The 25238-nt window shown below is 39.8% G+C and overlaps 1 protein-coding gene across 1 annotated transcript; it reads right to left on the bottom strand.

Annotated features, from left to right (window-relative positions):
• Positions 1–1314: 1314 nt before the first annotated feature.
• On the bottom strand, positions 1315–24500 carry LOC149968655 (uncharacterized). The gene is made up of 2 exons (XM_090154946.1): positions 24458–24500; positions 1315–3281 (listed from the first exon to the last, which is right to left on the bottom strand). Exon 2 carries the CDS (start codon positions 3254–3256, stop codon positions 1508–1510), a length of 1749 nt encoding a protein of 582 aa, XP_090011072.1. The 5' UTR covers positions 3257–3281; positions 24458–24500; the 3' UTR covers positions 1315–1507.
• Between the last annotated feature and the right edge of the window lie 738 nt (positions 24501–25238).

Raw genomic sequence — 25238 nt, 5'->3', positions numbered from 1 at the left:
TAAACGATTCACATCTGGTCCTCTGGATTAGATCGGAGGAGCAGCAACTCTTTTTCAAGATCTTTTAGCTCATTATATAAATAAATTCCTTTAGAAGAACATTGCGTTGTTTTATGACAACTTTTTTTTTAATTTCGCATACAGAACATTTAGAAACAGACATGTCTAACACCTGTTGACTTGAATAAATGTACTACGAAGGATACGTGAAAATAATCATCTTAAAAAGAAACGGCATTAACCTTTTTTTACCGGAGTCTCACTGCTGCCATCTTTCAATTAAAATTGAAAATAATAAACATTATTAAAGATTTTAGTTTTGTTTTGAAAATTAATTTTCGACACTAAGGAATAAAATACGGAAATAGTTAAATACATCGTTCGAAAGGTCTGGTTAGGGGCTACTTTTCAATGTAAATTATAATTTTTTTCAAATTAGGCGATTTTCGCTATAAGCTTGAGAGTTGTAGCCCCCGACAGACGGTTTTCCCAAAGTATGTGTCTATAACTCAAGACGTAAAATCTTAACACCAATTTTGAGTAGCTTAACGGTTTTGTCACCCCATTTTTAGTATAAGAGGCAAATTTGGTTGAATTTGTAAAGATAATAAGCTATTTACTAGAAATTTTTCCGGGGGGTACCAAAATGAGCTTTCAAGAGTGCGATTTTTCTGGGGTGTAAGAAAATTCGAAATAAAAAATGAACCGTGAAATATTTTGGGAAATCACTTTAAATGCATTCTTTGTATGGGCATAGTGTCATTTCTGTCAATTTTAATCGAAATCCGTTGATCCATGGTAAACTCGTTGACCGATTCTGCGTGGAATGACCCCATTTTTGTTGCCACACCAAATAATTTTATTGAAAATAAATATCTTGAATTTAAAAAACTTGAACTATTTATTAGCTTTAGTCCCATTCGACCGAAGTCCCATTCGACCGAAATCCCATTCGACCGAAGGCGGTTTTTGAGGTGTCCCATTCGAAGGATTCCCCCGAAACGTGCGGTTTTTATGTGTCCCATTCGACCGAACGCTGCTACATAAATTGGCTTTTGCTATGTTTTCAATTTAGTTACTGAAGTCGTTTGCAAAGGAGCGGATAGCTAATAAAGGAGGGTATTTATACATCAATAATAATTATTTATTCCGTCTTAATAAAAAGAAAGTAACTGAACCAAAACTGAAATAGTAAATTTAACCAACTCTAACCTAACCTAACCTAAACATGGATCTTCGATAGTACATACCTTATAAATAAAATACCAAATCACTCCGCCAATTGGGCTACATTTTAAAATTCTTTCGGTCGAATGGGAATAAACGATTTATTAAGGTTTACTAATGAAAAATTCGTCTTTGTAGACGCCTACGAATTTTTTTTCAAGGCATTGGCTAACACTACAAACTACTTAATTTGCATGTGTTAATTTTACATAAATATTCTGTCAAAAGTAATTTGCTTGCTCAATTTAAAATATGAAATTCAAATGTAAAATGTCTTAAATCAAAAACAAATATTTTCTTCTTCGGGAAGGTACTCGACCTTGATCGGGGTGTCTGGGTTCCTTAGAATACTCTCGTTATTGCCCCCAACTGGGCGATATTCCAACTCTTCTCTCGTTACGACTGTCGCAATGGGAACTTGGTCGATGAAGTCATAAAAAGGCTCTTGTTTGACGCAACTGCCATCGACGTTGACGCAATCGGAGCCAAACACCATTTCTCTGTCGACGGTTGTGGTGTCTACATCAGGCTGGGCAACTTCCGCTTTCACGGCGTGACCGCAGTGGGGCTTTTCAGTCACATATTCAATCTGCTCCTTCGTCCAACGTCGCAGTCGAACCAAACAATATCTACCTCCCACAGCGTCAGATTGACGTGGCTTTGACTGGCGCACTGTTTCTTGGTGATGACTGTTAGAGACGACGATTTGGTTTCCAGATCGACCATGAATTCGACGGTGAGCTTGGAGGGTTTTCTGGGTAGCGAAGTTTAGTTCGCAAGTGGGGCATTTGTGGGCCTTTATACCGTGAGGGTGATGTCTTATTTCGTGGAGATGTAATCTTCTCTTATGTCTGGCCCGGTATCCGCCCCTTGTACATCCAAAGGGATTTCCTGCCGATTGTCTTGTTTTGTAACTGAAAAAATCCCACTTCTGAGCAGACTGGTCACACTGGGAGGGTTTCTCGCCTGAGTGAGTTCTTCTGTGGCGAATCAAATCCCTCTTTTGCACAGATGCGTAGTTACACTGGTCACACTGGAAGGATTTCTCGCCCGTGTGAGTTCTTTTGTGGCAAATCAATGTACCCTTTTGTGCAAATGCGAAGTTACACTGGTCACATTGGAAGGGTTTCTCGCCCGTGTGAGTTCTTTTGTGGCAAATCAATGCACCCTTTTGTGCAAATGCGAAGTTACACTGGTCACACTGGAAGGGTTTCTCGCCCGTGTGAGTTCTTTTGTGGCAAATCAATGCACCCTTTTGTGCAAATGCGAAGTTACACTGGTCACACTGGAAGGGTTTCTCGCCCGTGTGAGTTCTTCTGTGGTAAATAAATGCACCCTTTTCTGCATATGCGAAGTTACACTGGTCACACTGGAAGCGTTTCTCGCCCGTGTGAGTTCTTCTGTGGCGAATTAAATCCCCCTTTTGTGCAGACGCGTAGTTACACTGGTCACACTGGAAGGGTTTCTCGCCCGTGTGAGTTCTTCTGTGGTAAATCAATGCACACTTGTGTGCACATGCGAAGTTACACTGGTCACACTGGAAGCGTTTCTCGCCCGTGTGAGTTCTTCTGTGGCGAATTAAACCCCCCTTTTGTGCAGACGCGTAGTTACACTGGTCACACTGGAAGGGTTTCTCGCCCGTGTGAGTTCTTCTGTGGCGAATCAAATCCTTCTTCCGTGCAGACGCGTAGTTACACTGGTCACACTGGAAGGGTTTCTCGCCCGTGTGAGTTCTACTGTGGTAAATCAATTCACCCTTTTGTGCCGATGCGAAGTTACACTGGCCACACTGGAAGGGTTTCTCGCCCGTGTGAGTTCTTCTGTGGCAAATCAAATACCCCTTCCGTGCAGACGCGTAGTTACACTGGTCACACTGGAAGGGTTTCTCGCCCGTGTGAGTTCTTCTGTGGTTAATGAAATTACACTTATAGTTCGTTGCGTAAACGCATTCTGAGCACTTGTGCATCATCCCTTCTCGGTTGCTCATTTCGCCAGTTTCACTCTGAATCAAAGGCTGTTTTGAATTCATGAACTGGTGTTGCTCATACAAAGGCCTAAAACAAATTAAAATTTAAATATAAGTGATAATAAATCAGGACGGACGAACAACTTTATCATTGGGCGCCAGTTAGTCGAATAAGCCACAATGATGAAACGAAAAAGATTGTGTAGTTTTATCATCAGCATATATTATTTACTATATATAACGTTTTATATTAATTCCGGTATTTTTAAAATTGTTTGTAGGTTTTTAATAATCTATTATACATTCTGTTTATGTAAATAAAATTATTATTATTATTATTTTATTTAAAACAATACGTTCAGGGCCATTTATGCTTAAAAGATTTTCTGGACGAAAGTGGCTATAATGCGCGAGATATTTTGCCATACATATCTTATGAGTAGTGTGATTAATATTCAGGTAAATAATGAAGATTAGAAGTCGGAGTTATCATTAAAAAATTTCAAAATGGCAAGAAACATCAAACTAATACGAGTAAATGGTAAGACGCCAATATTACTGTTTACTGAATATAATTAAAAAATTAACTAGGTTTTTGTTCAAGATGTTAAAATTATGAAGAGATGGCAAAAATGCAGTGCTGATAAAGAACTTTAACTGGATCTGCCAATGACAGGGGTTTTCTTGATTTCAACAAACTGTGTTTCAAAAGAATTTTTTTAGTTTTGGTTTTACATTTTAAATAAACTATTGATGGTAGTATTTCATTTGTAGATAAAATTGGAGATGCCAGGTCTGGGTCTCGGTAAAACCGAAATTATGAGCCTCAAGAAAGCTGATAGCTCTACGTTTTCAGGGAGTCATTGAAGGGTTTTGTTAAGAAACTGTTAAAACTATGTGGAATGTTAAAAATAAGAATTAAATGTTATAAAAGTAAATGTTAAAAGGATAAAAATAAAAGATTTCTTAAAATGTATTTTGTAATTTACATATGTTCTTCTGTCGTTAATGATGTATTCGTATACGTTGTCGAGTTTCGACAAGCCTTTGTAATGGCTGCCAGATGAGACCGGGGACCCTGCATTGTTCGCGGACGCTCCTTTTCTAGAAGGCCCAAGACACGTGTTAAGTGTTATCTCTTGGGGGGAGCGGAAAGCGAACGAGTGGGGTTTAAACGGTATCTTCTGGCATTCAATGGAAAAGAACCACTGTAAAACGAAGAAAACTAACGCATTGACTTTTCGGACGCCAAAGCGTTCACCTTCTAAAAAATAAAAGTCCTCAAAAATAAAGCGATATTTCTCGGTTTTAAATACTCTGTTTCACTAGTTATTTCACCAATTCGATCAAACGATAGTTTAGTGGATTGTTTCAGTCCGATTCGCTAAAATCAAACGCTCTCCTAAAATTAAAATTGTTACGGGAAGAAATAAACCGAAATTCTTCATGGTGCAGAAACCCGGGAATACGAAACGGTAATTGTGTTTAAATAATAAAATGAGAACCTGCCGAAACGGGAAACGACGAGGACGCACCAGCGATCAAATATGCCAGGCAAGAGACGTCCGATAACGCCGACAATGTTATCAAAAACGCCGACAACCAAGGTGAAGTTTCAAGGAAAATATTGAAAGATCCAGTAAAGATAGCTAAGGCTTTACGAAAAAGTGCACGATCAGCTGTAGCGAGAAAAATTACGAAGCTAGATGACCTCTTAAAAAACGAAGACGCAACACAAATAGAAGTGTTTGAGGATGAATTAATCCTTTTATTGGAGAAGGAAAAGGAATTGAAAACCTGCGACGAAACGTTGGAGCCACTCATCGACGATGAAGATGAACTCGAAAAGGAAACCGACGACGCGATCATTTACATGGAAAACATCCATGCACTGAAGCTGAAACTCAACAGGGTGCTCCGAAAGAAAAGAGCAGCAGTGGCTAATGTCTGGCTTCCGCAAAATAACGGAGTCCAGACGTCCAAAAATAATGGTATCCCAATAAACAATGGGTTACCGCAGCCGCCACAAAACAGAGCTCTGGTCCCAGTAAACAATGGTCCAGAGCCGCATCAAAACAGAGCTCTGGTCCCAGTAAACAATGGTCCAGAGCCGCATCAAAACAGAGCTCTGGTCCCAGTAAACAATGGTCCAGAGCCGCATCAAAACAGAGCTCTGGTCCCAGTAAACAATGGGCCAAAGCCGCTTCAAAACAGAGCTCTGGTCCCAGTAAACAATGGGCCAGAGCCGCATCAAAACAGAGCTCTGGTCCCAGTAAACAATGGGCCAGAGCCGCATCAAAACAGAGCTCTGGTCCCAGTAAACAATGGGCCAGAGCCGCATCAAAACAGAGCTCTGGTCCCAGTAAACAATGGGCCAGAGCCGCATCAAAACAACGCTCTGGTCCCAGTAAACAATGGGCCAGAGCCGCTTCAAAACAACGCTCTGGTCCCAGTAAACAATGGGCCAGAGCCGCATCAAAACAGAGCTCTGGTCCCAGTAAACAATGGGCCAGAGCCGCATCAAAACAACGCTCTGGTCCCAGTAAACAATGGGCCAGAGCCGCTTCAAAACAACGCTCTGGTCCCAGTAAACAATGGGCCAGAGCCGCTTCAAAACAACGCTCTGGTCCGAGTAAACAATGGGCCAGAGCCGCTTCAAAACAACGCTCTGGTCCCAGTAAACAATGGGCCAGATCCGCATCAAAACAACGCTCTGGTCCCAGTAAACAATGGGCCAGAGCCGCTTCAAAACAACGCTCTGGTCCCAGTAAACAATGGGCCAGAGCCGCTTCAAAACAACGCTCTGGTCGTAAACAATGGGCCAGAGCCGCTTCAAAACAACGCTCTGGTCCCAGTAAACAATGGGCCAGAGCCGCTTCAAAACAACGCTCTGGTCCCAGTAAATAATGGGCCAGAGCCGCTTCAAAACAACGCTCTGGTCGTAAACAATGGGCCAGAGCCGCTTCAAAACAACGCTCTGGTCCCAGTAAACAATGGGCCAGAGCCGCTTCAAAACAACGCTCTGGTCCCAGTAAACAATGGGCCAGAGCCGCTTCAAAGCAACGCTCTGGTCCCAGTAAACAATGAGCCAGAGCCGCTTCAAAACAACGCTCTGGTCCCAGTAAACAATGGGCCAGAGCCGCTTCAAAACAACGCTCTGGTCGTAAACAATGGGCCAGAGCCGCTTCAAAACAACGCTCTGGTCCCAGTAAACAATGGGCCAGAGCCGCTTCAAAACAACGCTCTGGTCGTAAACAATGGGCCAGAGCCGCTTCAAAACAACGCTCTGGTCCCAGTAAACAATGGGCCAGAGCCGCTTCAAAACAACGCTCTGGTCCCAGTAAACAATGGGCCAGAGCCGCTTCAAAACAACGCTCTGGTCCCAGTAAACAATGGGCCAGATCCGCTTCAAAACAACGCTCTGGTCCCAGTAAACAATGGGCCTGAGCCGCTTCAAAACAACGCTCTGGTCCCAGTAAACAATGGGCCAGAGCCGCTTCAAAACAACGCTCTGGTCCCAGTAAACAATGGGCCAGAGCCGCTTCAAAACAACGCTCTGGTCCCAGTAAACAATGGGCCAGAGCCGCTTCAAAACAACGCTCTGGTCCCAGTAAACAATGGGCCAGAGCCGCTTCAAAACAACGCTCTGGTCCCAGTAAACAATGGGCCAGAGCCGCTTCAAAACAACGCTCTGGTCCCAGTAAACAATGGGCCAGAGCCGCTTCAAAACAACGCTCTGGTCGTAAACAATGGGCCAGAGCCGCTTCAAAACAACGCTCTGGTCCCAGTAAACAATGGGCCAGATCCGCATCAAAACAACGCTCTGGTCCCAGTAAACAATGGGCCAGAGCCGCTTCAAAACAACGCTCTGGTCCCAGTAAACAATGGGCCAGAGCCGCTTCAAAACAACGCTCTGGTCGTAAACAATGGGCCAGAGCCGCTTCAAAACAACGCTCTGGTCCCAGTAAACAATGGGCCAGAGCCGCTTCAAAACAACGCTCTGGTCCCAGTAAATAATGGGCCAGAGCCGCTTCAAAACAACGCTCTGGTCGTAAACAATGGGCCAGAGCCGCTTCAAAACAACGCTCTGGTCCCAGTAAACAATGGGCCAGAGCCGCTTCAAAACAACGCTCTGGTCCCAGTAAACAATGGGCCAGAGCCGCTTCAAAGCAACGCTCTGGTCCCAGTAAACAATGGGCCAGAGCCGCTTCAAAACAACGCTCTGGTCCCAGTAAACAATGGGCCAGAGCCGCTTCAAAACAACGCTCTGGTCGTAAACAATGGGCCAGAGCCGCTTCAAAACAACGCTCTGGTCCCAGTAAACAATGGGCCAGAGCCGCTTCAAAACAACGCTCTGGTCCCAGTAAACAATGGGCCAGAGCCGCTTCAAAACAACGCTCTGGTCCCAGTAAACAATGGGCCAGATCCGCATCAAAACAACGCTCTGGTCCCAGTAAACAATGGGCCTGAGCCGCTTCAAAACAACGCTCTGGTCCCAGTAAACAATGGGCCAGAGCCGCTTCAAAACAACGCTCTGGTCGTAAACAATGGGCCAGAGCCGCTTCAAAACAACGCTCTGGTCCCAGTAAACAATGGGCCAGAGCCGCTTCAAAACAACGCTCTGGTCGTAAACAATGGGCCAGAGCCGCTTCAAAACAACGCTCTGGTCGTAAACAATGGGCCAGAGCCGCTTCAAAACAACGCTCTGGTCCCAGTAAACAATGGGCCAGAGCCGCTTCAAAACAACGCTCTGGTCCCAGTAAACAATGGGCCAGATCCGCATCAAAACAACGCTCTGGTCCCAGTAAACAATGGGCCTGAGCCGCTTCAAAACAACGCTCTGGTCCCAGTAAACAATGGGCCAGAGCCGCTTCAAAACAACGCTCTGGTCCCAGTAAACAATGGGCCAGAGCCGCTTCAAAACAACGCTCTGGTCCCAGTAAACAATGGGCCAGAGCCGCTTCAAAACAACGCTCTGGTCCCAGTAAACAATGGGCCAGAGCCGCTTCAAAACAACGCTCTGGTCCCAGTAAACAATGGGCCAGAGCCGCTTCAAAACAACGCTCTGGTCCCAGTAAACAATGGGCCAGAGCCGCTTCAAAACAACGCTCTGGTCGTAAACAATGGGCCAGAGCCGCTTCAAAACAACGCTCTGGTCCCAGTAAACAATGGACCAGAGCCGCTTCAAAACAACGCTCTGGTCCCAGTAAACAATGGGCCAGAGCCGCTTCAAAACAACGCTCTGGTCCCAGTAAACAATGGGCCAGAGCCGCTTCAAAACAACGCTCTGGTCCCAGTAAACAATGGGCCAGAGCCGCTTCAAAACAACGCTCTGGTCCCAGTAAACAATGGGCCAGAGCCGCTTCAAAACAACGCTCTGGTCCCAGTAAACAATGGGCCAGAGCCGCTTCAAAACAACGCTCTGGTCCCAGTAAACAATGGGCCAGAGCCGCTTCAAAACAACGCTCTGGTCGTAAACAATGGGCCAGAGCCGCTTCAAAACAACGCTCTGGTCCCAGTAAACAATGGGCCAGAGCCGCTTCAAAACAACGCTCTGGTCCCAGTAAACAATGGGCCAGAGCCGCTTCAAAACAACGCTCTGGTCCCAGTAAACAATGGGCCAGAGCCGCTTCAAAACAACGCTCTGGTCGTAAACAATGGGCCAGAGCCGCTTCAAAACAACGCTCTGGTCCCAGTAAACAATGGGCCAGAGCCGCTTCAAAACAACGCTCTGGTCCCAGTAAACAATGGGCCAGAGCCGCTTCAAAACAACGCTCTGGTCCCAGTAAACAATGGGCCAGAGCCGCTTCAAAACAACGCTCTGGTCCCAGTAAACAATGGGCCAGAGCCGCTTCAAAACAACGCTCTGGTCCCAGTAAACAATGGGCCAGAGCCGCTTCAAAACAACGCTCTGGTCCCAGTAAACAATGGGCCAGAGCCGCTTCAAAACAACGCTCTGGTCCCAGTAAACAATGGGCCAGAGCCGCTTCAAAACAACGCTCTGGTCGTAAACAATGGGCCAGAGCCGCTTCAAAACAACGCTCTGGTCCCAGTAAACAATGGGCCAGAGCCGCTTCAAAACAACGCTCTGGTCCCAGTAAACAATGGGCCAGAGCCGCTTCAAAACAACGCTCTGGTCCCAGTAAACAATGGGCCAGAGCCGCTTCAAAACAACGCTCTGGTCGTAAACAATGGGCCAGAGCCGCTTCAAAACAACGCTCTGGTCCCAGTAAACAATGGGCCAGAGCCGCTTCAAAACAACGCTCTGGTCCCAGTAAACAATGGGCCAGAGCCGCTTCAAAACAACGCTCTGGTCCCAGTAAACAATGGGCCAGAGCCGCTTCAAAACAACGCTCTGGTCCCAGTAAACAATGGGCCAGAGCCGCTTCAAAACAACGCTCTGGTCCCAGTAAACAATGGGCCAGAGCCGCTTCAAAACAACGCTCTGGTCCCAGTAAACAATGGGCCAGAGCCGCTTCAAAACAACGCTCTGGTCCCAGTAAACAATGGGCCAGAGCCACAGCAAAATTACGCTCTTGACCCAATAAACAATGGGTTACCAGAGCCGCCCAATGCGGAACTATCGTCAAGTTACCTATCCCTCCTGCCGTCAAACAGAGGACCATTGCCGCAAGAAAGAGGAGCCCCCGTCCGGGCAAGCAGCGAGGGATCTCAATCTACCTTGAACATTTTCGTACCTCCCGGTGGATCTACATCCTACGAGGGAACGCAAAACGTGTCCGCAGCTAAAAGACAAAACTTTTCATCTATGAACAATCCAACTAATTATCAGCAGAACACTTCCTTAAACTACGCGCCGAACATTCCGTTTCCGGAAGTTAGGCTTCCACCACTTATCATCTCGAAATACAACGGATAATATACAAAATGGAATAACTTCTGGAGTCGATTCAGCGCTACCATCGGGAATCATCCGAGGTTAAGTAAAATAGAAAAATTTATCTACCTGACTTCTTATTTAGAAGGGGAAGCTCTTAGAGCAGTTGATGGTTTAATTGAGAATGAAGCTTCATATGATGAAGCCGTTCAGATTTTAAAAGAAACGTTCGATAAAAATCAGATAGCTATCCATACCCACATGGATAAGTTAAAACAAATTCAGCCATTTAACGATTCAAATGATATTAAAGGGTTACGCCGCCTGCTAAGCACTTGTCAAACCAATTTAAGAAGCTTAAAGGTTTTGGGTTTTAAGATCGCCGATAGAGCGACGTTTCTCGTTCCTGAATTATTAAAATGTTTGCCCATAGAAATCAGAACGGCTTACTGTTTACAGAGAAAACCCGTTAATCCAGGTGAACAGTGGGACGCGGATGAGCTAATAAACTTTTTGCGAGGTCAAATTGAGAGTAGAGAGATTGCAGTGATGTTGGGGGTAAGAGGTCAAGGGTGGATAATCACGAGACCGACAGACATCAAAACAGAAAGAGAAACGCAACGCCATCCGCGATGGCACTCGCGACCCACGGATAACCGCGGGAATGATATGAAAAAAAATTGGAAAAGAGGCGCTCGCTAATAAAGTCATTCGGCCGAGACCCACAAAAGTATAAACTGTACAAACCACACCTTAGAACAAAAAAGGTCAATGGTTAGAGAAAGCAATAGGTGTTATAATTGTTTGCGCTTTGGCCACGTGGGTAGAGCATGCCGGTCAAAGTTTACGGCGTGCAAAAAATGTCGACAAAAACATAATTACGCCGTTTGTCACGAAAATCCAGTGAATGCTAAAAAGGGCACCGGTGGCCATAGCGAAACGAATGTAGCGTCTATAGCGACAACAATAGGCGGGGAAATCGCGAGAGATGCCGAAGCGGTAGTTCATCTTCAAACGGCATTGGCGGTGGCAAAAAACCCCTTCAAACTAGAGAATAATGACGTGGTGAGGTGTCTTCTCGATGGGGGGAGTCAGGGGACATTCGTAAAAGAGAGTGTTTCCAAAAGGTTGTACCTTCCAGTTTTAGGAAAAAGAGAATTATACGTATACGCCTTTGGTAATAAAGTCTCAGAAAAACGCACTTGCAAAATCGTAAAATTAAGGTTAGAGAATCGAGAAAACCCCGGCGTGAGTGTGGAGATTAGGGCAGTTGAGGTTCCCTTTATTTGCCACGCAATAGAAAGAATGGATTGCGCGGAAGTAAAAAGGTTGATGAAGTCAAAAGGGCTGCAAATAGCGGATGGGAAAGGGAACTCCGGTGACGTTTTAGACATACTAGTGGGGAGCGATTGTTATTGGAAATTAGCGTCCGGTCAGATCGAGAGGTTAGGAGAAAACATGGTAGCCGTCGAAACCAAATTAGGATGGACACTACAGGGGGTAGTAGGAAATCAACTATATGACAGTAATGTCACGTCAGTATCCTCAATGTTAGTTTCGTTCGGACTCAAAATGGTAAACGATACGCTAAAGTCGTTTTGGGATCTAGAAAGCCTTGGTATTAATAGCCAGGAGTTGAATGAATGAGTCAATACCTTTTATAAAAATTCAAAATTCGAGGCAGGCAGATATACTGTAAACTTCCCGTGGCGTGTCGATAGAAAAGCCCTTCCAGATAATTTCTCCGTCGCAAAAAAAGGATGCAGGGGTTAGTCAGAAGGTTTCTAAGGGACCCGGCTTACTATAAAGAGTATAAAAGGGTGGTTGAAGACCATTTAGAAACGGGTATCGCTGAAATAGTGCCAACAAAAGAAAAAGAAACTAACCACCCAGGCACATTCTACCTTCCCCACCAAGGGGTTGTGCGCGAAAACGCAGCCACAACAAAACTACGTGTAGTATTCGACGCGTCTTCGCACGCAACGGGATGCCCCTCACTGAATGATTGCATCGCATCCGGACCCAATTTAAACCCTGAGCTACTTTCGTTAATTTTAAAAATTAGAACGAATAAAATAGCAGTGGTTGCCGACATTGAAAAGGCTTTCTTGCAAGTCCGTTTGAGCCCTTCAGATAAAAACGCGGTCAGGTTTCTACGGGTACGGGAAGAAAACAAAAAATTAGATTTAAAAAACTTTTTAGTTTTACGGATGGCTAGGGTACCCTTTGGAATCTCAGCCTCACCTTTTCTACTAGCCTGTACGATTAAATTTCACCTGCATGAAACAAAAGATGTAGACCCAAGAGTTAAAGAAAAGCTTGAAAACGAATTATACGTTGACGATTTTTTGAGTGGGGGGAAATCTACCATCGAATCCTACGAAATATCAGTAGGCGCGGCTACGAAAATGGGAAACAAATTCCAAGAGTACTTTGGGACAATCATTCCCTGCCCGGAGAAACCGAAATGTTTGATAAAAAGGGCGAAAGGGGCGCGACTCAAATATTGGGGTTAATATGGGACCCGGAAAGCGATATGTTTTCGTTTGATTTCTCAAAATTATCCGAATCAGCCCTAAACCCAAGGAAAAAGAAACGCAATGTACTAGGGATTGTGTCGCAGATTTTCGATCCAATGGGTATTTTAGGCGCATTTACAATTCGGGGAAAGATGTTATTTCAAAGCTTCCAATGGAATTAGGAAATCAATTCGAAAAATGGCTTTCCGAATTGACATACATAAACAACGTCAGGGTAAACCGTTATTATTTTTCTAAAACGCGAGAAACTGCGGAAAAATGCGACGCTTCATTAAAGGCATACGCGACGACGCGTGGGGTATTTACATGTAGGTCTAAAAGTTGGCCAAAATTATTTCAGTCGTTTTTTAATTAAAAAATGCATTGAATATGTATTTAATGAACTTATTTGTTAATGGTTTTTGGTTTAAAAGAAACAATTTCTATTCGTTTGGAAATTTTCGCAATGTAGAGTTACATATGATTAAGTTTAAACTCAGCATAAGAGTTGGATATTCCGGGTGCTTCGCGGCCCCTTGGACCAGCCTCAGGCTTCACCGCAATGATAACGTGTTTTGTGTGTTGGAGAGATACGGTATACTCGTAGGGGCAAACGCGCTGCATTGCCGGATTCTGGAAAAATAGAGTCAAAATACTGTTTGGCAGTGCAAGAGAAAAATAATGAAATAAATCAAAGGCGCAAAAAAGCGCAGCCAAGTATCATTTAAATGCAAACTAGAAGCCCTACTTATCATATTGGTAAAACAAAATGAGATTGGAAGCCTTTGGAAGTTTAACATTTTTAAGTGGATATTCGTGAAATATAACAAAAAAAAACAAACAAAACTAAACCTAACTTCAAGGTCGCATAAGTGCACATTGAAAAGTCCTAGAAACTCCAAAAATACATGAAAATTAAGTTCTTAACTTGTTCGACAGCTTTCATAATGAAACAGTTAAAAAATATTAGTTGAAGCGAAAAACCCAAAAACCAAGTTTGAGTGCGTTTCTTTGAAATCCGAGAAGTTCAAGTTTTCAATATCTTGCTTCGTGAACTTTCGTCTGCTACTAGCAGACTAAAGCTCGTGCTCGAAAAAAGATAACTGTGTCAAGTGGTAGTCTCGTATATCAACTACTAAAGGGAAAAACAACTGTTCAAATTGGACAATTTTTAAAATTTTGAATTTTATATCCCAAATTTTTCTCAGTTTTCATAAACATACCAAGAAACAAGATCCTCAATGCGGAAAACTACGTGAAAACGCGCTGGTGTGTCGAAAAACGTGCTCATTCGCGGAAAAACTACGCGGAAAACGCCCTTATACGGAAATATACGCGGTAAATGCACTCGTATGCGGGAAAATTCCCGGAAAAACCCCCACTACCCAATGCCACACGCGTCTTATATAACAGTTTATCTCTTTAAAGTATTGAATCACTCGACATAAAGATAAGCAGAGATAAAGATAACGCCGAACAAGCCGGCCCTGAGGAATATAGGTTGATATGCGTAATGAAGATATTCGTTTCAACAATCACCCATGATGTAGTTTCAAGTATTACCGTATTTAAAATATAGGCAAGTTGTTTTTATCGGTTTTTTATACCTATATTTACATATTGGAATTGTTACAAAAGGTTCTTTTAAACGTAACTTAGTACATTAATTAAATATTTTTAAATATTTGAATATCGGAATTGTATTTTGTTGCATTAAACGTATTGAACGTCGAGTATATACATATATATTTGTACATCGGAATGTAATTTGACGTTTTCGTATAGCCATTTGAAATGGGCTAGTCGAGAGCTTTTTTATTTTCATTAACCCCTCACACGTTTTGTAACCAAAAATGGACCAAAACGGACCGAAAGTACCCGAAAAGCGACCAAAGTCACCATTACTGGCCCTATGTACCCTATTTCGGACCATAAGTACTGGACCTATTAGCTTTATTGTAATGTTAAACTTCCATAAAGATTCGCCTAAAAGAAAAAGACACTTGCGGTCCAATTTTGGGTACATGAACCACTTACGCGCTAATGATTTTAAAATGAAGTTTAAAAATATTTCCATTCTACGTCACTTTAACAACTACTTCGAATATTCCATGACGTCACTTTTTAAAACACTTAAATCCATGTTTTCATTTAAATTAACCGCGCCGCGAAAACCGCGCCCCAGGTAATCCACGAACGCGCGCTATCTCTCACCCAGGTGAAATACTCGTGATAGGTTCAAGTGCCAAGCGTATTTAAGTACTACAATGATATTAAAATGAAGTTTAAAAATATTTTCATTCTACTTTAACAACGAATATTCCATGACGTCAAAACACTCTTAAATTCAAATTAACCGCGCCTCCCGGGTAATCTGCGCACGCGCCGCCTAGGTTATCACTTTTTACATCATATCATCTTATTCCGTACGATAAAACGCGATAAGAAATACGTTCAAGTACCATATAAGTGTACTCTTGAAATTTGAGATAAGCGGAGATATATGCACAAGCTGGCCTGAACACAATATGTTGATATACGAAAAAACAAATCGTCGCGAGAAATACCCTAAATACATTGACTTTTCGACGATTTTACCCCCATCTCACCCCTAAAATCCTGGATCCTCGATCCTCGATCCTACACTGAGAGAAAAAACCGTAGTTTTAACAGAACATTTTTACATGAAAATATGATGCAACACGTTGACAGAATAGTCCTGTAAATATTACCGGGTTTTGGTATTTTTTAAAGAGAATATTTACAGGAATAACGTGTATACTTTAAGAAAGGTATTTACCGTAAAAAGTACCGAAGAGGTACGTAAAAACCTTTAGCACACTTTAAATCTGTATAAATTACAGGGAAAATGTCAGTGAAATTGTCAGTGCATATTGCAAAATTAACATAAATATAATGCTTTCGCTAAGTAAGTTAGCTTACGTTAAAAGTACAGTTTGATGTCGTAAATACGTTTTATGTAATTGAAAACTGTATGTTTTACATATATGGGAAGCTAAAATATACATGTTTGAAGGGGAAAATTCACAAGTTCATAACGAGAACTTTTAATGAAACATAAATTTTAAATATTTTAGACCAAATTTATTGCATAACACCATAAGTTTATTTTCGCAACGCTATTTTTTAATGACAGTATGTTTTTCTAATAAAAATATATTTTAAAGGTAAAAGTATACTCTTACTTTTACCAAATAATCAGTGGCGTAGCTGAGAACTCAGAGGCCCCCCGCAAAAATCTCTATGAGGCCCCCTTTTTAAGTTTTTTATGGTTAGCGCCCCCCATCCCCGAAGCTCGAGGCCCGCCCGCACCGCGGGCCCTGCGGACCATCAGCTACGCCACTGTAAATAATAATAAACTATTCAGTTGGAACCAGTGGCGTAGTTAGGGGAGCACAGTTGGCACGTGTATTATTTGTTTCCATTGTGTGCCCCCTCCGAAATTAAATCCCGGCTACGCTACTGGGTGGAACTTTACATTTATTATTATAAGCACTCACTTGAATCCCAAAATCGTCTGCTAAAACTCGTTCTTAGGTAACTAGCACCAAACACTCCTAGCTTTGTTAAACCTGGTGGTAGAAATGCGGAACTCGTTGATCCACCATAATCATGGAACTACGTACTCCCTTTAAGGTACTAATTTTTATCTCTCCGAGGGTACATTCCTGTTACGCAGTATAAAAAAATCTAATATTTTATTCAATGACGTTTTCGTCACTCTTTAATCATCAATATTTGAATTGTTGCTGTGATACGCTAATGTTTTAAGTTGCTGAATTCCAGGCAAAAGAAATAACTTATTGTACTTTTGTTGACCTTTTTGTACTGATCGACATAACGATTAATTTTCTTTTATTTTCGGCGTCGGACTCTACCGCATACGATGGTCGACGTTTGTTGTGCACTTCAGCAGTGCTACTACTGGCGCCTCTAACGGCTGGTCAGAAGCTTCTTCCGTGTTTCTAATGGGGTAACAATTTTTTTGTAGGGCGACGCCTTGTCTCGAATTCGTGACTTTAATAAATTTCAAAAACTCCGCCAATGGACCCCTTAAAGTTGGAATTTGATGGATTTTTTTATTAAACCAAATCAATCGATTTTTTTATTTAAAATTAGATTTTAGAAGTGACGACCCCTTGGCGCAGTTATGTCAGCTCATTGAAAAATAGTTGGAAATGACGTAAAAACAATTAAATGTCCAGTTTAAATTGAGTTAATTTAATTTCAACATTTAAAGTAATTTAAACTGAATAAAAATGTCGTTAAAATGGATAAACATTCAAAACATTGCGCGAAAATGAAGTTCAAACGATATGTATAAGCTGGCCCATAGACTAACCCAATACAAAACTGGAAGGCTCTATGGAGGTATATGCGACATTAATCCTAACGAGCCCACTTGTTTTCGAGGCATGAAATGTTGATAACAAGACGTCGCGGTTTGCACACATCGTATTTACTCGAGGCCTCCCGAGAAAACGCGAGTTTTAAGTCAGCGTGCTTTCTTTGACCCATCAAAAAACATAACATAACTAAAAACATAACTAGGCTAGGCTAATACCCAAGGCACCACCTTAGGCCTAAGTCACCGAGCGACTTTTAAAGCCTTTAACTAACTTTAAATGTTGTTTGTTTGGAAGAATGTTCTAAATTTAATTTGAAATAATTGATAATGATATCACTGATCGATTTAGTTTTAAAATGGCAAAGCCGCCGTCTACAAAAAGTACGCATTATTGCGCATACAGAAATTTTGTAAATGCCAAGGCTAAACAAAATGGTGTTTCATTTTTCAAATTTCCAAAAGATACTGAAAGGTAATTAAATTATCGCTGCTTCTTTAACTTTTAAAATTTAATTGTAGTTTGTAATACTTTTAGATGTAAGCAGTGGACGAAAAATTGCGGCCGTACCGATCTGTTTGAAAAAACCTCTGAACAACTAAAAAACTATTTCATATGCTATTTCACGAATAGTGAGAGAAAGATACTTAATTGGAAAGCAATTCCTATTGATATAGAATTTACCACACCTAACAAATGTAGCCCAAAAAGAATTTCTGATAATGAATCTGTACGCTCTCCCGTAAGAGGCCAAGACTTAATGAAGGTATGTTCAACTATAATTTTTAAATTGATTTATTGCATAATGCTTCTGTTTTGATCATTTTAGAAACCCTGGGTCGAGTTTTATTTAGACCAAAAATATCTGAACCATTTTTGGGCACGAATGTTTCCGAAACAACAGGTGAGCATCGTAGTTTTCAATAATATAATGTTTTTGGTTTTTAAGAAGCTAAAAGTTCTGCAATATCAGTCGAAAATTGATTTATCAGTATTTAATTGACAGTAATTTAATTAAGACATCAAGTACTTTGATAACGGAAGACCCAGTGAGTTTTTGTTTCTTAACATTCAAAGTTATGTGGTTTGAAAATTTAATAACATAGATTTCATATAAATTAAGGACCCAAATGTTGGATTGAAGTCCTGAAATTAACTGAACTCTCTGTCCGTGAAATAATTAATTTCTACCTTAACAATAATTATTTTTTATTTGTGGATTTAAATCAACCTTTAAATGAGATTATATCAGGTAAATTAAATCTAAATTATATTAATATACCAATAAAATTAATATTTCTATTAATCTTTAGATATAACTTCTTTGCAAGCGCAGGAGCGTACTCATTTTGATACTCCAAGAAAACAAATGCTCAAGCGAAAGCTTAGAGTTAAATGTGTTCACTTAACAAGGTCTTACAAAGTTATATCAACTTTGAGACGGAAGAGGTGTTATTCTCGAAAAGAGAAAATAGGTGAAATAGTTTCTTTGGCAAGAGACTTTCAAACAGAGGACCAATTGATTTTTTTTGATAATCAGTTAAGAAGGCTGTGGTTATCAGACGTAAAAATTACATCTGGATTTCGTGATGTGGTTTTTGATGCATTAGCCCAGAAAGTGAAAAATATGAAAATGCAAGATAGGAATTGTACTTAATTACTTGATGGAATGAGCATACGCTCTTCAATTTCTTATAATGCGTCCAAAGACAAAGTTAATGGTTTTCGTGAAACTGGTGCCTCATCAGAGAAAATACTTGCGGATCAAGCTGAAGTATTTCTGGTGCAAGGAATATTTCAGCCCTGGAAGCAAGTTCTAGGCTTCACTTTCGCTAGGGGTACTACAAGCGCGTAATTGCTTCACAAATTGGTATTTGAAGGAATTTCGAAACTTCAAGCTATCGGTCTGAGAATCAGGGCAGTCATTTGTGATCAGGCTCCAACTAACAGAAGTCTTTATATTAAACTTGAAATATCTCTAAAGCAACCATTTTTCTTCCACAACCAACAGAAAATCTATTGCCTATATGACCCGCCTCATCTGCTTAAAAGTTTAAGGAATAATTTTAGGAAATATAAAATGGAGGTTTTTGGCAAACCTGTTCGTTTCCATCATATTGAAAACTTTTTAAAACTTGATCAGAAAATACCAATACGACTTTCAAATGTTTTTAGTTATTTTTTAAAATATTTATTTATACACATATATATATATATATATGTGTGTGTTTCATAATAAAATTTTAAATTATTTCAGTTTTAAGAAAAATTTAATCATGAGCTCTGTTACATGGCCATAAGTGTGTTCATTATCCTGTTCATTTCTCTCATGTAAAAATTAGATATTGTATCACTTTTATCATTACTCGGTAATTGTAATTTGCCTATGCAAATTTTAATAAATAAATAAAAAAATTAAAATATTGAACAAAAACATAGTTTTGGTACAACATTATATTAAAAATTTAATAAGAATATAACTTACTAAAATAATATAAAAGAAAATCTAAAAATTATAAAAAAAATATTAGTATAAATAAATATAATAAAATAGTAGATGCAAAACTGACAGACTAAGTAAAAGTTTCTAAATTGCTAGCCCGACATATGACGTTTTAAGATTGTTAGGTAGCAACCTTGGAAATAACGGTGGTCAGGTGGTCAAAGACCAGTTAATTAATTGCTCAGACCAGTTTATTTATTCAAAATTTGGGGGGTCACTGGTCACCCTGTCCAGTTTATTAATTCGAAATAATAACAAAAAAACAGAAGGTGACCAGTTTAATAATTCCAAATAATAGGAGATGACATATTAATTTAAGGTTTATATCAATTTTGATTTCCGTATTCACTGGATTTCTATGTACAGCGACTCCGCTTACTACCGCCGTGGCCGCACGTCGATGTTTTATGTAGAGTCCCTTCGCTCGCATCCCTCAAACGAGTCGAACTGTCTAAACCCCTCTGGCCTCAAACCCTCAATCCTCTAGTCTCGCTTTCCCTGGAGTACGGTAGGCTACCTGGCTACGCGGTAACGGACCAGGGACATAATTACTCATAAGTATGCCACTGTACCTTCAGGGCAGGACTTAGAGATCCTGGGCCCATAGGCAGATAAAGAGTCTGGGCCCCATTTTCACGCGCTGCATTTACCCTTATCCCTGGAACTAGGCTGTGCCTGAATTTCCCTGATTCAGTGAAGAAGTCTGAGCACTACGGTTACATTACTAAATAAAAGCTCTTAACAATCGTCGACTAAATATGCGATAATTATGCAACATTGCGATTTAAGGCTGCGTCCGTAAACTGCCAGGCAGAAATTTTGGTAATTTTAAAACCTAGAAATTTCTCCAATATAAATTACGATTGATATTATAGATTTATACCTTCGAATACAGTAATTACGGTCACTGGAGGGCCCCTACCCAGGATGGGACCCTACGTTATTCATCCTAGTAATTTTCGGAGTCACACTATTGGCTACTAACATATTTATTTAAGCCAATGGAAAACCTCTAAATTGAGAAGGAATTTTTTGCGTCGGAATTATAGTCAGCCCAAGGTAGCTTTATTGAAATTTATAAACTCGCTCGGTTTGTGCGGATGAAGTAAAATTATGAGTAATTTAGAAAAATAAAACGTTGGGGAAAATGACCAATAAGTGATCGCTTTCCGAAAATGGAACAAGTCGTCGAAGTGGGATATTCCACCAGCGTTATTAAAACCCATATCAAGCCTAGAAGATTTAGGCCTAGGCTCAAAGAAACTGCAAAGACTCCAACCTTTAACCTTGTAGATGCGCCAGAAAAGCTCAACCTGAATTTCAACTACTTTTTCCAATAAACCTGCTTCTTTTATTTGACAATGCAAATTTATTTTAGAACGTGAGTCTCCGAGAACTTCATTAATTTGCAAGTTAATTACATTGACAGAACTTGACACTATATTGTAGTACATTTTAGCTCCTAAGCCTTGGTTGTTCAAACCGGTTTGTTTACTAAAATAATGGCCGTCGGTTTATCAGACGTAGAGCTAATTGGGCGACGGAATTATCGGGATTTGAGATTCGATGACGTCAAATATGACTATGACGTCAAATATGACGTCAAATATTACGTGAAATATGACGTCAAATATGACGTCAAATATTACATCAAATATGACGTCAAATATTACATCAAATATGACGTCAAATATTACATCAAATATGACGTCAAATATTACATCAAATATGACGTCAAATATTACAACAAATATTACATAGGATACGGATGACGCAATATCTGTGAAACAAACCGTTAGTGAAGAAATTGAGCTAGTGGCATACTTATGAGTTATTATGTTACATATGGTAGTAGTCTTAGGTGAGATAGTACTATATTGTACTATTCTTGTGGTACTCATAAAATAAATATAACTATTTCGAATACGTGTAAAGTTAATGTTACCAACATAATCTAACTTCTAAACATGTAGTATAGGTTTTTTAGGCTTATAAATGACATTAGAACATTTTATATAAGACCAGTTTAATAATGCATAAGCTAGGGGGTCACTGGTCATAAGGCCCAGTTTAATAATTCATATGCTAGGGGGTCACTGGTCATAAGGACCAGTTTAAAATAAAACCTTATTTCCAAGGCTGTTAGGTACCCTATCTTGTTTATTTCACGCCTCGGAATCAAGACGTCGCGTACGAAAATTGTTAACAATTTTCCCTGATAGCCTTCCAGTCTATGTATTGGGTTAGTCTATGAGCTGGCCTAAGTTCGCTCTTATCTTGGCTAACTGGTATGCCCCAAGGTTCGTGCAATGTTTTTGCTATAATAGGTTGACTGGTGAGGTGCCTTTTCTCTTCTATATTTGACGATATTTCATTGGCTCTGATTTTGACGTCATCACGAGCCCTCCGTAGTTGATAATTTTCCCGATTTACGCGGAAAAACCATTTATTTTGGGCTTCCAGCCTGTTTCAGCAGGTCGTTGAAGGTGAAGATTTGATGTCGGAAATTAATTAGTAAGTTATTGTTTGGTAGTTTTATCAAGGTATTATAAGTATTTTTAACTATTATTATTAGACAATAATATAAGACCATTAGTCAAACTAGAATTGCATGGATAATTATGCGTCTTAGAGGGCAAGGCCTACTATGACTCGGTTATTTTTCAGTATCTTAGAAGGTCTTATTTATATCAGATAATAAACTTTTGGTCTTAGAATGTATTTATATTAATTTAAATTGGTCTTTGAAATGCCTGGAACAAGATGTGGCGTAGCTGTTTGCAATAACTGTTTAGAAATTTATAACAAAACGAAACCCAGCAACTGAACACATAAAGTACCATAATATCGGAGAAACATACGGAGCGGAAACGGACCGAAATGATAGGCTAAGGCGACAAACAAAACGGAGAGGAAACGGACGGGAATAATGGGCTAGAAATAAACCGGAGCGGAAACGGACGGAAATAATGGGATAGAAATAAACCGGAGCGGAAACGGACGGAAATATTGGGCTAGAAATAAACTGGAGCGGACACGGAAGGAAATAACGGACGATAAAACAAAGCGGACCGGAAACGGACGGAAATAATAGGCGAGAAACTAAACGGACCGGAAACGGACGGAAACAACGGACGAGAAACAAAGCGGACCGAAAACGGATACATATACCATACCGGAAACAAAACGGAGCGGAAACAGTAAGGTATTTTCGCTGCTCTGCAGCATGCTCTCTAACACGAAGTGTACTTAAAGAGCTTAAAACACTTAAGGCACAAAAAGCTAAAAAGGACAAACTTGAAGAAAGATGCAAGTTAATTTTAGAGAGGGTATTTACTGAATATCAAATTAAAGTTTAACTGAAAAAAAAATTAACTAAGGAGTGTAATATTGTAAATAATATTAGTCAGAAGATATTTCCAGACAATGGTCTTATTCCTATATAAAATATATTGAAAGTTTTGTAAAGATAAGGATTTGTATTAGAATGAAGTATTTGAAAAGTGTTAAACCAGTTCGTAACTCTAAAGAATGTGATTATAACAAAAGAAAAAAGGCCAAAAAGATTTACAAAAAGATTATAATTGAATATTTTATACTTAAATGAATTTATTTTTAAAAATGCTTCAAGATTGATCTCATTTATGATAACCTTAATAATATGTTCCTGTTTTTTAATTAGTTTGTGAATAAGTGAGAAAGTTTAAAAAATGTATTCAAAATTTAATCTAATTTCTGATAATTTTTGTAAGAAGTTCCTGTTTTTTAATTAGTTAGTGAATAAATGATAATTTTAAAGTTTTAAAAATGTGTTATAAATTTTATCTCGTTTTTGATAACTTTGTATAAATTTCAAAGCTTTAAAAATGTGTTAAAATTTCTAATTATAGACCTAGTAAAATTATGTAATTATATAATAATTTCAAACCCAAAATACCATAGGAAATAATGCGTAAACAAGGCTTTTTTCGTAAAACGCGGGTTTCTGAGGGGAAATGAGAGGCGGAAAATTTCGGTGAAACAAGATTCGCGCAGTGCTTCCACTTTGAGGGATTTTATCCCTTTTTAGGGATTTTCCGACCTAAAAGGGATTTTATTTTGGAAGAGAGGGAAAAAGGGATAATTTAGGGATATTTCGAAAATTAAGGATTTTAGAAATTTTCCTAATTTTCGCTAGAAATAGTTTGGTATAGTAGGTACTTCAAATTAACTGGGATTCGGAAGTGTGTCATAGATTTTAAAATATTTTTAAGAAAAAACATTTTCTTTACATAAATCCAAAAAATTATAAATCTTATTGTTTTAGTAAAAAAATTGGGCAAAATTTTACTATAGCTGCCCCCACCGGTTTTTTTTATTTATTTTTTTTTGGATAGAGGGCAAGGTGGGGATTATTTTAGTGTAAATTTTTTTTGGCGGAAATGCATATTTACGAAGTTATGACTTTTCAAAATTTTGCTTTTATAGTACGTTTTCCATAGGACGATTCTTGAAATGCAATAGATTTTAATACGTTTTCGATAAAGTAGGACTGATGACGAAAGAAAAATGAAAAAATGCAAAACAGTACTAACATTTTCCCGTATTTCAATGCAAAAAGCAAGCGTTCCCCTTATTGGCACCTAACGGTGCCGCGCACTCACTTCGCTCGAGCGCTGGGGGCGCGCGGCGCCACCCCAACCCCATACTTGCTAATCAAGCTGGGCCGTCTATAACGCGACCTAGAGGACAGTACCAAGCCAAATGCACTTAGTATCGTCCAAACAAGAAATGACCGTTGACTCGTCGGGTGTTCTACGTTATCTAAAAATCCATTAAATTTAACGAATCGTCCTATGGAAAACGTACTATAAATTCAATCCAAAGATGTGCCCCCGTCGGCAAAGGCCCAAAATCTCTAAAATTTCAGATACGATTCATACGAAACATACTTAAAGACCATACTTAACACTCGACACTAAAACAATTAAAAACCGTGCTAATCATAAAACGCCTATCCAATAAAATAACAAGATAAATTTACAGAATAAAACTTACCTAAATAACAGACAAACAAAGCCTCGAACTGTTGACACCAACGTCAATTTGCCAGAACGAAAATTCTAAAAAGTACATTTTTGGATAACGTGGGAACGCGACGCGGGAAAGGAAGTTTGGTCTGATCTACAGAAAAACGAACTGGGGAGTAAGTGCTAGGGTTCATATTTCTTAAAAATGACGCGAGAGAGAATAATGAAATTAACGGTATTTATACGCCTTTATATGCTCTTTCGTTTAAAATTAATTTTATTCTGGGAGCGCCATAATTGAGCGAAATATCAATGACGTAAGCTTACCCAAAAACTGGCATGGGGTAGTATTCTATTTGAATTTTATAAAATTTGACGCGGGAGAGGTTAATGAAATTAACGTTATTAGTACACCTTTAAATTCTCTATCGTTTAAAAATAATTTTATTCTGTAGCGCCATAATTGAGCGAAATATCAATGACGTAAGCTTACCCAAAAACGCGCCGTTTTCGGGACCATGCCCGGCATAGGGTAGTATTCTATTTGAATTTTATAAAAATTGACGCGGGAGAGGTTAATGAAATTAACGTTATTAGTACACCTTTAAATGCTCTATCGTTTAAAATTAATTTTATTCTGGGAGCGCCATAATTGATCGAAATATCAAAGACGTAAGCTTACCCAAAAACTGGCATGGGGTAGTATTCTATTTGAATTTTATAAAATTTGACGCGGGAGAGGTTAATGAAATTAACGTTATTAGTACACCTTTAAATGCTCTATCGTTTAAAATAAATTGTATTCTGGG

This window comes from Leiobunum rupestre, chromosome 1 (assembly GCF_980474605.1).
Source record: "Leiobunum rupestre chromosome 1, qqLeiRupe1.1.hap1, whole genome shotgun sequence".
NCBI classification, from domain to species: Eukaryota; Metazoa; Arthropoda; class Arachnida; order Opiliones; family Sclerosomatidae; genus Leiobunum; species Leiobunum rupestre.
This window is presented reverse-complemented; position numbering and strand designations above follow the sequence as displayed.

Bases quoted from the DNA above. Each gene is read 5' to 3' on its own strand.
- LOC149968655 (XM_090154946.1), bottom strand. From the start codon at position 3,256: ATGAATTCAAAACAGCCTTTGATTCAGAGTGAAACTGGCGAAATGAGC.